Genomic DNA, 13,391 nt, shown 5'->3' with positions numbered 1-13,391 from the left:
CTCACCAGACCTATTCTCCGGACTCTTCACCAGCTTTGTTACTCTTCTCTGGATCTGTTCCAGCACTTCAATGTCCTTCTTGTACTGAGGTGGCACCAGGAAGAAGAGTATCATAGAACAGATTAGGTAGGAAGAGACCTCCAAGATCATCCAGTCCAATCTAGCACCCAGCCCTAAACAATCAACCACACCATGGCACTAAGTGCCTCATCCAGGCTTTACTTGAACACCTCCAGGGATGCTGACTCCACCACCTCCTTGGGCAGCCCATTCCAATGCCACTCACTCTCTTTGGCAACAACTTCCTCCGAACATCCATCCTACACCTCCCCAAGCACAACTTGAGACTGTGTCCCCTTGTTCTGTTGCTGCTTCTTTGGCAGAAGAACCCAACCCCAGCTGGCTACAGCCTCCCTTCAGTTAGCTGTAGACAGCAATGAGGTCTTTGCTTGAACACCTCCAGGGATGGCGATTCCACCACCTCCCTGGACAGCCCATTCCAATGCAAATCACTCTCTCTGTGAAGAATCATAGTAGGTTCATATCTAATGCATTGTTCCTTCAGTTTGAGTTTGTACAGTAGGTGTCTCTAATAGCGAAATTCATATTCTTGTTGCTCCCTGCTTTATCAGCAGTGGCGAATCAGGACAGATCCCTCTGGCTTTGCGATTTGATCCATGCTTCTCTTTCTCCTTCCTTTGATTTGCTAAGAGCAAATTTTCACTGTTCAAAACTCAGTATTTGATTTTTAGGCTTTTCTTTGCTTCTTCTGGAGAAGTTTTGTGAAATTTGCACTGAATTATCTCCCCAGCAGAAGAATTTATGTTACAATGATGCTTTTTAAACTAAATTGATTTGATTTTTTTATCTGCAATTACAAGGACAGGTTTCTGAAAGTCAGCTTCATCTCAATCAAGCTTCCTAAGCACCAGGGCCCAAATGCAAATTGAGGCTTAGTGCAAGCCAATTTAAATTTCCAATGGATGCATTTTGTTAGTTCACTCTTTGTTTTTAAATTAAATACAAAAACTTGAATCATTCATCTGCACTGATCTACCCTGGTGCTGCAGGATTGCTGCCAAAGGCAATAACATCAATTAAAAGCCTTGCTGCTCATCTAGAACCACTCCACAGAGTCCTGGCCCTCTCTCTGTAGCCACTACCTTCACAAAAGTGGTGGCAAAACTGTTCCAAACAACTCTGCTGTGATCTTGGGTTTAAAACTGCTTTGCCTTAAAAGAAAATAACCTGAAAAAGAACTGTTTAAATCAGTTCAGTTCTTCACTCTGGTTCATAGCAAAGCCTTGCACCAAGAAGGTGTAGGTCAGACATGAGGAGCAATTTCTTTCCTGAAAAGGTTGTCAAGCCCCAGAAGGGGCTGCCCAGGGCAGTGGTGGAGTCCCCATCCCTGGAAGAATTTCGAAGCTGCTAGATGGTGGTGCTTAGTGACATAGTTTAGAGGCCAGCTTTGAAATGTTGTGTTAATGGTCAATCTTGATGATCTTAAAGGTCTTTTCCAGCCTAAGTGATTCTACAGAAACACCTGCAATAACACCCTGCTACCGAGCACTTCGCAATGTCACACCACAGCCTGAACTGCAAGAATTGGGCAGAGGCCAAAGGGATGACATTTAACGAGGCCAAGTGCAGGGTTCTGCACTTTGGACACAACAACCCCAAGCAGCACTACAGGCTGGGGACAGAGTGGCTGAGAGCAGCCAGGAAGAAAGGGACCTGGGGGTACTGGTGGATGGTAGGCTGAAGATGAGCCAGCAGTGTGCCCAGGTGACCAAGAGACCCAATGGCATCCTGGCCTGCACCAGGAACAGTGTGGCCAGTAGAACAAGGGAGGTTATTCTTCCCCTGTACTCAACACTGCTCAGGCCACACCTAGAGTACCACGTCCAGTGCTGGGCTCCTCAACTCAAGAGAGATGTTGAGGTGCTGGAACGTGTCCACAGAAGGGCAACAAAGCTGGTGAAGGGACTGGAACACAAACCCTATGAGGAGAGGCTGAGGGAGCTAGGGGTGTTTAGCCTGGAGAAGAGGAGGCTCAGGAGGGACCTCATTGCTGTCTACAACTACCTGAAGGGAGGCTGTAGCCAGGTGAGGTTGGTCTCTTCTGCCACACAACCAGCAACAGAACAAGGGGACACAGTCTCAAGTTGAGCCTGGGGAGGTCTAGGCTGGATGTTAGGAGGAAGTTCTTCACAGAGCGAGTGATTGGCATTGGAATGGGCTGCCCGGGGAGGTGGTGAAGTCACCATCCCTGGAGTGTTCAAGAAAAGCCTGGATGAGGCACTTGGTGCCATGGTCTAGTTGACTGGATAGGGCTGGGTGCTAGGTTGGACCGGATGATCTTGAAGGTCTCTTCCAACCTGGCTGATTCTATGAACTACTTTTCTGACCAGACAGAAAATGCACAGCCATCCAGAACAGAAAGGGTTAAAATCCAGGGGTAACATCAGTCTCAGTACTAAGATGCTTGAGGAAAGAGCCACAAAATCCAAAATAACTAAACAGCCTCAGTAATGCAGCAGGAGAATGCACTTTAGTGACATCCTAAATCATAATGGAAAATGAGTTTGGATACTTAAGCTTATTATCTCCACAGCCAGTAATTGCTGCTCGCAGTAAGTCAGTGGGTCTGGTCCCACAGCTCACAACAAATCAGGGCTGATATGTTCAGAGGAAGGAACAGGTGACATTTAAATGTGTCGCCTTTCAACGTTTATGGCTGGGTCTAATCCCAAATAGTGCCTATCTACAGCCAGTGCCAGGGACTTATTTTTCTCTTGTGGCCTCCACGTTTTGCTGTTAAACAGAAGCAGCAGCCAAAAAAGGCCCAAGTCACAATCTGGCCTCAGGTGCAGCCCCAAAATAACACAGACCTGGCACGTGCCTACAGATTCCCACCTTCCCGCACCCAGGTAGCACCCATCTTACACCAGCGGTGACACCACTTAGACAGTCCCATCCTGCTTCTTAGCTGGGTGTGGAGCTGGGCACAAGATGCAAGCACCAGGAGCATCTCTCTAGCTGCTGCTGGTAAAATGTGCTCCCTGTGCTCTGACAGTCTGCAGGCAAAGGTACCAGTTAAACAAACACCAAATGCAATTTCCAGGTTGCTCGGTGGAGATGAGAACGCGCAGAGATAAGAGACTGTCACGTGTGACTGATACACTCTGCACAAAGTGATTTTTTTCATGAGAGGAAAATTATTTGCTAACATGTCACTAAATACACTGTAATTTATGCTCTCAATTTGCAAAGTAAGTAGAAAATGAGCTCCTTAGAAGAAAAAAAAAAGTATATATTTGGAGGTGACACTGATATTAGTCTATGAAAACACATTTTAACAGAGACATCAAATTCCTGCCTAACCATTCTGCAGAACGTTTGACAAAGCTGGTTTTGCAGCTTTGTGCTCCTCCAGATATCATTCTGAGACTCCAGGCTCAGCCAGCTGAATCCTCCCACCTTTCTGGAGTTCCAAGCTTCTCTGACATCCTCCTGCCTTTCAGGTACTGCTGGTGGAGGCTGAAAGCTATTTGGAGCTGAAGCGCTGCCTGCGCCCCATGCTCTCAAAACCAAGCTCCACCACTGCTACTCTGGGCAATTACCTCTGATTGCAGGGTAGAACAGCACATGTGATCTGAGAGCTTGTGGCATTCTCCAGGCTATTTCTCTTAAAGAAAGGCATTATGCAAATCTATATAATGTCATCATCATTATGTACATATGTAGAGAACACTTTCTGGGGAAGGCAGAACTTGGGGAGCTTAAAGTTGCACTGACATTTTTCATGCTAATGTGCTATTTTGATAATTACCAACGCCAGTGCCAGAAAATTACATATATGCCAGCACCTGTTTTCTTCTTGAACATCAAAATCTACATCTTAGGGTATCTGTAGTTGAGCTGAATGTAGTTTTGGGTACTAGTCATGGAAAATGGAGGCTGAGAAGGGGCTAAGTAAATCTCCTAAGAGAATTATTACCCTTTTTCAATATTAAACAGAGCTCCTTATATTGATAGTTTAATTAGTGTGCTTGATTGTGGGGCATGAGTAACTAGACCTGGTTCACAAGCACTTACCAGAAACATTTATTACGACAAGTCTTTGATGCATCTGATTAAAAAATACTCCCTGGTGACAAGCAGGAAAAAATTGCCTCTCAATTACAGCAAACCCCAGCATCAATGATACAACCCCCCTGGACCCTTACTTGCAGAGTAGAAAAGTGAGCTGTTTTCATTAAGTAACTTATTTTTCACAGCTGTTACGTTATTTTTAAGCAGTTTTAATGCCACTATGCATATTAATTGCTTATTGCCTTCCCACAAGCTTTACTACATTCATTATAATTATGGCTCGCTAGATAGAGCTAAGGCTCACATATGTTTGATGCTATTTCCCTCTTCTGTTCTCTCTGCTCTAAATGTATATTCCTCTTCCAACTCCTCCCCAAGGTCATGTTTCCTCCTGCCATTTGGATTACATTCCTGGTCATTCCAGCTTGTAGAGAAGAGGTTGGGGGGAGGTTGGCTGCTTTCACTGTTGCAGCTTACTCTTTGCTTCTCTCCTTACATGGAGTGGGAGGAGTATATCAGCCAAATATACTAAGAGTCAGAGGACTGAGCATACTGCTAAACTCCACCAACATTCAAGATACTCAAGGTTCCTGCCTTTGCCTTTATAATTCTGCATTTAATTTGATCAGTTGTGGATCAAGAGTAATTTGAACTCCCAAAAACCTCCAGTATAACCCTTTCCTTTAATAAAAGCCTGGCTTGTGCTATTGTCAATGAAAGCACATCATAGAATCAACCAAGTTGGAAGAGACCTCCAAGCTCATCCAGTCCAACCTAGCACCCAGCCCTAGCCAATCAACCAGACCATGGCACTAAGTGCCTCATCCAGGCTTTTCACAAACACCTCCAGGGACGGTGTAGAGTCTACAGGACTCCAAGTCCTGAGTTCAGTACGTATTAATTATTTACTGTCTGCTTTCTTATGGGGGAGGGGAGGCTCATGCTAATGGAGCAACACCACATCCATTACCTTAGTGATGCAGTAAACACATTTTCTTTGGACTAGAGGACCACCAAGGATTGCTGGCGCTGTAAAATCCCATCCTCATCAACAGAACCAAGACGGAAAGGAAAGGTTTAAGAGGGTGAATGAATTAAGAAAAAGACGCTCTTGAAAACATTTACCCTCCCTTGCCAGGCATTTATCTGTCCTCTGTGAGAGCAACTTCTTTACTCATTCATGCAAGCACAGGTTCCTCTCACCTCATACTCCTCTTTAAATCCATAGCCCTGTCCTCGCTTCATCTGGGTGATGTGCTGCAGCAGGTCAGCCACGCGGATGGCTGGCTGGAACTGCCCGCGGGGGTAGGACATCTCCACTGGCTCACAGCTGCGGTACGGGTGGGTCTGGATAGTCAGGGTTGGCTGGGTCATCTCTCCATGGCTACTGTCTGTTATAAAGACAGAGGCAAAACAAGCTTTCACCCTTCTGTTATTTCCATTTGTGCTTGCTCTGTTCATGTAATTGTTTCTCCACCACCCCACAGGATGGTGCAGGCAATAGAAAGTAAAGCAGTAAGTAGGAAGCACAGGCTTGCCTACAGCTGGAAAGACTACATCACACTTGAATAATTTGTGTGTCAAGAAGACAAACCCAGAGAGGCAGAAACACAGTAAGCAAGCCCATCAGACTGGGGAGTATCCAGCACATAGACACAGCATGGTTTGTATGGGTGAGCTCTGCAGAACCACTCTATTGAGTTAACTTACCTCTCCTCACAGACCTGCAAAGAACATTGCTGGAAGACACAGACAGATGAGCAAGATGTTCACAGGATCACAAGATGTCAGGGGTTGGAAGGGACCCAAAGAGATCGAGTCCAACCCCCCTGCAGGGCAGGACCATGCAAATTAGCTCAGATCAGAGGAACACATCCAGACAGGCCTTGAAAGTCTCCAGAGAAGGAGACTCCACAACCACTCTGGGAAGTCTGTGTCAGTGCTCTGTGACCCTCACAGTAAATAAATCCCCCTTGTGTTGAGGTGGAACCTCTTATGCTGCAACTTGCTCCCTGTGATAGGACAAGGAGCAATGGGTGTAAGTGAAAAGAGCCAACTCAGATGCTGAAACATTTGCTAAGCCAAAGGAATTTCCATTCTCTCTCACTCACCAGTCTCCACTCTATACAAAGGAAGAAATTGTACCTTTCCCATCCATTGCTCCTTGTCCTACCACAGGGAGGCAGTGAGAAGAGCCTGTCCCCGCCTCCCAGTCAAGCAGGATTTAGGGTGAACAGCAAGAGATAACTGAAAGGAGCCTGAGTTAACAGCAAACCAATTATTACCATTTCAAATAAGCCACACAGGTTGCTAGAGGCAAATCAAACAGTGCTGCTAGTTCAGGCCTAAAATTTCTACATCAATTACAAGGATGTCATATTACCAGAAATAACAAAGCAGCATCAAAATACAGTTATCTTGCATGCAGAAACTTAGCATTTCAGACATTCAAACTTCACAGAACAGTGTTTTGTCTTTTCTTCTTGAAAGAAATAGATTTAAAAAATCATCTCTGGCAATACACAGATGGAATGGTGACCACTTACATTGCCAGCAAAAATCTGCACTGATACCAACATATTCTTGGTGAACTAGCAGAAAAGAACTTAAATATTGTAACAGTGAGATACTCATTTATTTTTAACAACAGAAACTCAGATTACATGAAAAACTCAGCTTCTTAGTTAGCAGAGTTGAATAAATTTAAATAGTTGGCTAAACAAACCATTGAGTTATCCTAGAATCAGGAATATCTAAGATGCTCAAGTCCTTTCCCATATAAAGGTCTTAACAGTGAGCATCAATTCTTCCTGGTTTAACCCAAACCCAACCTGTTAGCAAACAGAAAACCTCTCCCTCAGGTTGTTCACTAAAACCCTTAAGACAGAGTACACAAAGCTTGCTTCTTACAGAAAGCTGCCTGACAAAGAGGCTAAACACTACCTCTCGTCAGCAACACAACAGTCGTGGGTTTGAAAGGGAAAATAAAGCAGCTTGCAATCTCGAGGTGATTTTAGAGAGGCAGACATGTGGTTGAAGTGGTGTTGTAAGGATTGGTATCCTTGAGAAATGCCTGGAGAGTTCTGATCAGCAGCAGCCAGGACCTGTGCTGTGACTCTCACAGAAAAAAGGGGGCAGGAGCAGATGGGTGAGGACATCAGAGAGCCTTCTCAGAAGCTGGCAAAGCAATGCCATGACCAAACACCACTCAAAACACTTTAGCTGCCTTACTGGGGGAAGGTATCCAGACTGGTATGTGCTCTGTTTTGAAGCTACAGGACTGTGAGAAGGACTAAGGAATGCCAGTGGTGGGCATCACTGAGGGGCAAGCTGGTCTCCAGTGCGAGATGGGAGTGGTGGCTGACTTATCAGTGACACTGAACACCTCCTGCTGCTCCTGAGCAAAGCACAAAGCACTCATCTGCTCTGCAGATTGGGCTACTGAATCTAAGGATTTCTGAGTCCCAGGTTCTCACAAAGGCAGCCACATTCCCAGGATACTGAGAGATATACAGAGCTATGGCTCTAGCAAAGCAACCTGCATATACAAAATGGAATAAATTTGGGATTTAAGAAAGAGTAACATCCAAAGCATTTCTATAATCAGCCCTAATGCTCCGACTAATGACAGTGTGGGAACTCTGAACAGAGGGAATTTCAAGGCTTATTAATTCCCCTAGTTGGATTCCCTTTCCCAGTGCATCTTTCCTCCCCTATTCCCTATTAACCTTCTGTAATGGAGAGGAGAAGATTTTTATTGCAGACCATTTCCAACAGACATACTATGCTTAATTTTCTATCATTAGGTTTAATACAAACCCAATTTCACAACTGGCTTCTCTGAGGAACCTGCAAGTGATGCCACATTTTTATCAGTCCCAATTAAAACACATTACAGGATCCCTAGTCAAAAGGGAGTCTTGAAACTGTTGTGTGGTTCTGGTGCTAATGTGGCCACAGGCGTAGGGAGAGCACAGGCTACTTGGAAAGTGTAGCTCAGCTCCGCCAGCATCTCTGCAGACAACTATTCCTTTTTCTCTTCATCAGGTCCTCTAATTCTGGTATACTGGGCTCTCCTCAGAGAAAAGGATCACAGGGAGAGGCAAATGTCACAGAAGCATTGTCCCCTTCTTTCCAGACTAATTTCCCCCAAAGTAGGTCCCCATGTTATGAATCTGTCTCCTGGCTTAAGGCAGTCCAGAACTAATTCTGCTCAATTATTTGACTTCCCAGCTCAGGCTCATGTGCTTTTACAAGCTCTCAGTGAGAACAGCAAATCAAGAAAAGAGACTTTTTTTTTTTTTTTTTTTTTTGAAAGAGGCTTGAAATCATTCAGTATAATACTCAGAAACCACTAAGGACAGAGAGTGTGCACCAGGTTGTTGAGATTATACTTCACACACACCTCTCCCTCCTAGTCAGACGTCCTGGCTTTGGGGATAAGAGCACATAGCACCAGATTTCACTGCCTGCCAAAGATGGAATGCAGTTCCAAGAAACAACTGAAATGAAAACGTTTTGGGAGATGGTGATTTTGCCCCAACCCCTGAAGTTGTGGCAATGGTTAATTACCTTTGCTGTCTAAACATTTCTTAATTGCAGTTCGATTTTACTCAGCTTTGACTTGCAGGCACTGAGTCGTATTATACCTCCTGTTAGATTAAAGAGCCCTCTGAGCATCTGAAATCCTGACCCGCGCAGGCACTGATCAAATCACTTCTCCAGTTTCTCTTTGATAAAGCAAATCAATTGAGAGCTTCTGAAGTCTCATTAGGGCAGGATGTTCAAGAGCTCCAGTTCCTCCCCAGCACCATTTCCACGGTTCCTTTTGTGAGGCTGTAAATAGAACAGGTATCTGCCTGCTGCTGGAAACGTGCTCTTAGTGGAGAATCTGATATTAGCAGCTGCAATAACTAAATACATTGTCAGTTGTTTGTTAACCCCTTTTAGTGCAACACTCGTGCTGCCCCTTCTAAGATAGCTGTTGCCAAGGCAGATGTTTTGATTTCTGGAAGCCCAAGAGTTCACAGAATACCTTGAAATTGTATATGAGATGTTAAATCAATGGTTCCCTGGCTCTCACAGAACTACCCTGATTTAGGCATCTCAGCTTCTCTGTTCAGGGTGTAACTGCACATAATCATATTTAACTATGTTGACTCCACTTTTAACCCTGCACATAATCATATTTAACTATGTTGACTCCACTTTGAATATTCACAGACTTGCTCTGCTTATGACATGGTGCTTCTGGGACTGTCTTTGCTACTGTAGACTTGCTGCAGTAAGGAATGAGGTCCTACTCTGCCAAGAAAAACAAACTGGACTCCAGTGAAAAGCTGAAGCACGGGCCAGGTGCTAGCTGGCAGCTTTCCCCAGCTGATGAGTAACCCTGAGGCTGAGATATGAGATATTATTGCTTGCCCGCTGCTACAGCTCCTTGTGTTATATACTTCTGTTGCTACCCAGACAAGTAAAATAAATATGTCTCCCTACACAGAAAAACTGATAAACTCCTCCATAGATGTCACAGAAAAGATGAAGAGCAGCTGAGAAATTAGATTCCCAGCCTGGAAGTGGCTCTACATGATCAGACTCCTGTGGCTCTGTATGATCAGAATCCAGTGCAAGGGTGGTGGGAGGGGATTTGCTCCTCCAGAGCAGCTTTGGGGACTAAAACTTTAGCTCCTTTTCTGGGTCTTGTTTCATAAACATAATTTTGTTAGCTTGAGAGGCAGACATCTGGACACAGATTATGGCATTGCCTTCTGACCAGAGAACTAACCTGTGCCTCACACTAAAAGCAATACAGCACCCAGGTGTCAGCTTGTGTATGTAGAGAAGGTTCTTCCCAAGCTTTTGCTGTGGTATCCATGACTTCCTTCTGTATCTGAAATTACAGGATCATCATGCCAGTTTCTGGTTTCATTCTCTTAGCCTGGGCAAGTGTGTAACACGATCAGACAGCCTTTGCACAAAATAAATGATATTCTGAGTGGTGTTCGTGATGGATTTAATTACACACAGCTCCAGCCTCTCTGCATTAGAGAAAGGCTTGTCAGTTATGTGACATCTTCCAGGGATGACTACAGCATGGCTAATATCTCTTCCCCTCACATTAAGGATATGGTGCAAACTAGTAAAATTGATTTGCTTTTTTGTGTGCATCAAGGCTTTATTATATGATAAATACCCAGCTCTCAGATGCTATATCCAACACAAAGAGTGGCACAGCAAGCCGAAGTCAAAACATCATTTATCTAATGATATCAACTGAGCTATTTAAAGGCCTTCTGACACCAGGACTGACACAAAGCAGAGGAAGCATCTTTCATTTCAAAGGATATGTGCATAAAAAAGTAAAAGCTGGAGAAAGTAATTTTCTCTAGATTCTAAAGAGATTTTGAAGAATCACTTGGTAAAGACCTTACACAAGAGCATCCTAATCTCACAGAAACTACTGCATACTTTTTTTTTTCCACCAGACAGTACAGAAGAAAATCCCCCTGAAGATGTAAAGAAGATGCTTTGGAGAGCTGATCTAAGGCTTGCAGAGCCACTGTAACAGCACAGCTCTGCAAATGCATGGACCTCCCTGAGTCTAATCTCTCTTTGCCTCCTTGGTGGAAAGGGGCTCTCAGACCTGCATGTGTTATAGAGCAAATCTTTACTTACAGGTGAAAAACTACTGGCAACTCTAAAGCAGCAGAGAAAGCTAGAAGCCACTAAAGACTGGAGGAGAAAGCTTTCCAAGCAACCTGATCATCCACTGGCAGAAAGAAACATAAGAGAAATTCAACTCAAATAACATCTTACGAGGGCACATGCCTCTGCTGCAGGTAAATATTAGCACAGCACTGGTGTGGAAGCCTCTCCTTCTCCTACAGCTCCTTAGAGGATGACATGGTCTGGAAGACTACAGACCAGATCAAGCCACTGATTTTTGAGTTTTCATTGCACAGAACTAACTTGTCCTGCAACATAAAAAGCCAGCAATGCTGACACTTGCTAAGCAGCGATATCAGATGCTCTCTATCTTTTTCAGGTCTTCAAGTACTGGGTTGTGGATAGCTCACAGCAGATTGATTAGGCATGGCTGAAAGCTCATCTGAGCTACAAGAGAGTGAAATTCAGGGCAAATGTCTGTGTCATTTGATGCACAAGCCAGTTTTTGTGTGAGACTTCAGGAAAGAAAGCTTTCTCTGCCTGTCCCGCTCATCTGCGAGGAGCTACAAGGCACTGCAGTGCCCATCCTCTCTGGAGGACAGCAACTCCTGTTGTTAGGATCCTTCTGAGCAGTAGAAAGGAGAACAGGACAAATGTCCTTACATACTGCTGGGAGATGTTTATGGATGCAAGGGAAGGACATGCTGGTTCCCCTGAAGAGACTGTGCTGATGACATCATCTGAGCATCTTCAATAGGTACTGGCCATGACCATTTTCTCCAAGAATCACCTCTAGCCTTCCAAAGAAGGGCAGTCAAGCTAAGGAAGGGTCCAGAGCACAAGCCTTGTAAGGAGTGGTTGAGAGAACTGGGGCTGTTCAGCCTTGAGAACAAAAAGACCTTCTGGCTCTCTGTACAAGTCCCTGAAAGGACGCTGGACCAGGTGGGAGTTGGTCTCTTCTCCCAAGTAACAAGTGATAGGAGGAGAGAAAACGACCTCAAGCTGTGCCAGAAAGGGTTTAGGTCAGATGTTAGGAGAAACTTCTTCTCTGAAAGGGTTTTTAAGCCCCAGGCCAGACTGCCCAGGACAGTGGTGGAGTCCCCATCCCTGGAGAGATTTCAAAGGCATGTAGATGTGGTGTTGAAGGACATGGCTTAGTGGTGAACAGGCAATGGTTGGACTTAATGATCTTAAAGGTCTTTTCCAACCCATATGATTCTGTGATCCTGTAAGACTAAGGCTGTACTTCAGGCCTTACAGTACTGGTACCACATGAGCCTTACTGAAATGAAAAGAATAGGGAAATCCACCTCCTTTATTTCTTGGTATTAAATATTCACTTCTCTAATGAAGCTGTTTGTGCAAAAATATTTATGTTCAGAGTTGTCTACAACTGGAACAGAAAATTATGGAGTCAAACATATGCTTTACATAAAAAAGTGCATTAATCAAGTATGAGATAGAGGCAAAACCCAAACCCCCTATATCTCACTATCAACAAATCATGTCATGGCCAAGCCTAGGGATTCATCTTTCACTGCAGACACAGAACATTTATTAGCAGAAGGCATAACAGATGGGAACAAATGGCACTGAACTGCAGGTAGTGCCCAAAGACAGATATTGGTAGTGGGATGACTGATGCCCTTTTTAAGATTTCTCATTCCTTCCCAGGAATGAATATTAATAAACATCAAAAATTAAACTGATCTTGCTCTTACAGCAACATCCAATGGCTGATGAATCTGCCTGAGAAGCTAAGAGACCAAAGTTTTGATTTGCCTTTAAGTCACAAGATAGAAACTTCTTCAATGCCAAAGGCACCTGGGGCTGTTAAGTTCAGCTGGAGAAAAGAAGACTCCAGAGAGACCTTCTGGTGGCCTTTCAATACTTAAAGGGGGTCCCTACAGGAAAGCTGGGGATAGATTTCTGAGCAGGGCCTGTTGTGACAGGCCAAGGGAAATATTTTTTTCCTTTGAGGGTGCTGAGACACTGGCCCAGGATGCCCAGGTCAGGCTGTTAGATTAGGTCAGGCAGTTAGAGCAACCTGCTCTAACTTGCAAATGCCCCTGCTGACTGTAAGGGTGCTGGACTAGATGACCTCTGCAGGTCCCTTTCCAACCAAATCATCCTATGATTCTGGGAAAAAAAAAAGGCTCCTTTCATTCTCCACTTCATTAATAGAATTCTCAATCACTGCCATCAGCATTCAGAATGACAGCAGGAGAAAAGTGTGTGCTGTGACAGTCCCTCCAAGCTGCTCTGCCCTGATGCAGGTCTGTAAGCCAAGGCACTTAGGTGATCAGATGTCATCTCTTCCAGGTCTAACCACAAGCATTCAGTGTGCCCAGAGTAATGTTTAAAGCATCCCCAGTAGATTACTATGCCTGGAAGTGAACATTTACTGTAGATAATCCAAAATGACAGGTCTGATAAACACCACTGGTTAGATCCTGATCAACCACACATCATTTTTCTGATTCATAGCAGAGGAACTGCCTTCTTCAAACTCCACATGCAGGCAGCATCCTCCAGGGAGAGCCTCAAGTTCCAGGCTGGTATTACTCACTTCCAAAGGTACACCTCCAGTAAGTTCCTGGATAACTTCTTTTATCAGCTAACAGTATCTG

At 44.5% G+C, this 13,391-nt stretch overlaps 1 protein-coding gene across 13 annotated transcripts in view; it reads right to left on the bottom strand.

The window, feature by feature from the left end:
- The window catches only part of PTPRT (protein tyrosine phosphatase receptor type T), a 767,160-nt gene that overhangs the window by 47,825 nt on the left and 705,944 nt on the right, over positions 1-13,391 (bottom strand). For all 13 annotated transcript variants that reach the window (XM_064167548.1, XM_064167549.1, XM_064167557.1 and 10 more), the window contains one exon: positions 5,299-5,486. In XM_064167548.1, coding sequence (XP_064023618.1) covers positions 5,299-5,486 — 188 coding nt within the window. The remainder of the gene's footprint in view (positions 1-5,298; positions 5,487-13,391) is intronic.

Source organism: Pogoniulus pusillus, chromosome 29 (assembly GCF_015220805.1).
Source record: "Pogoniulus pusillus isolate bPogPus1 chromosome 29, bPogPus1.pri, whole genome shotgun sequence".
NCBI lineage: Eukaryota > Metazoa > Chordata > Aves > Piciformes > Lybiidae > Pogoniulus > Pogoniulus pusillus.
This window is presented reverse-complemented; position numbering and strand designations above follow the sequence as displayed.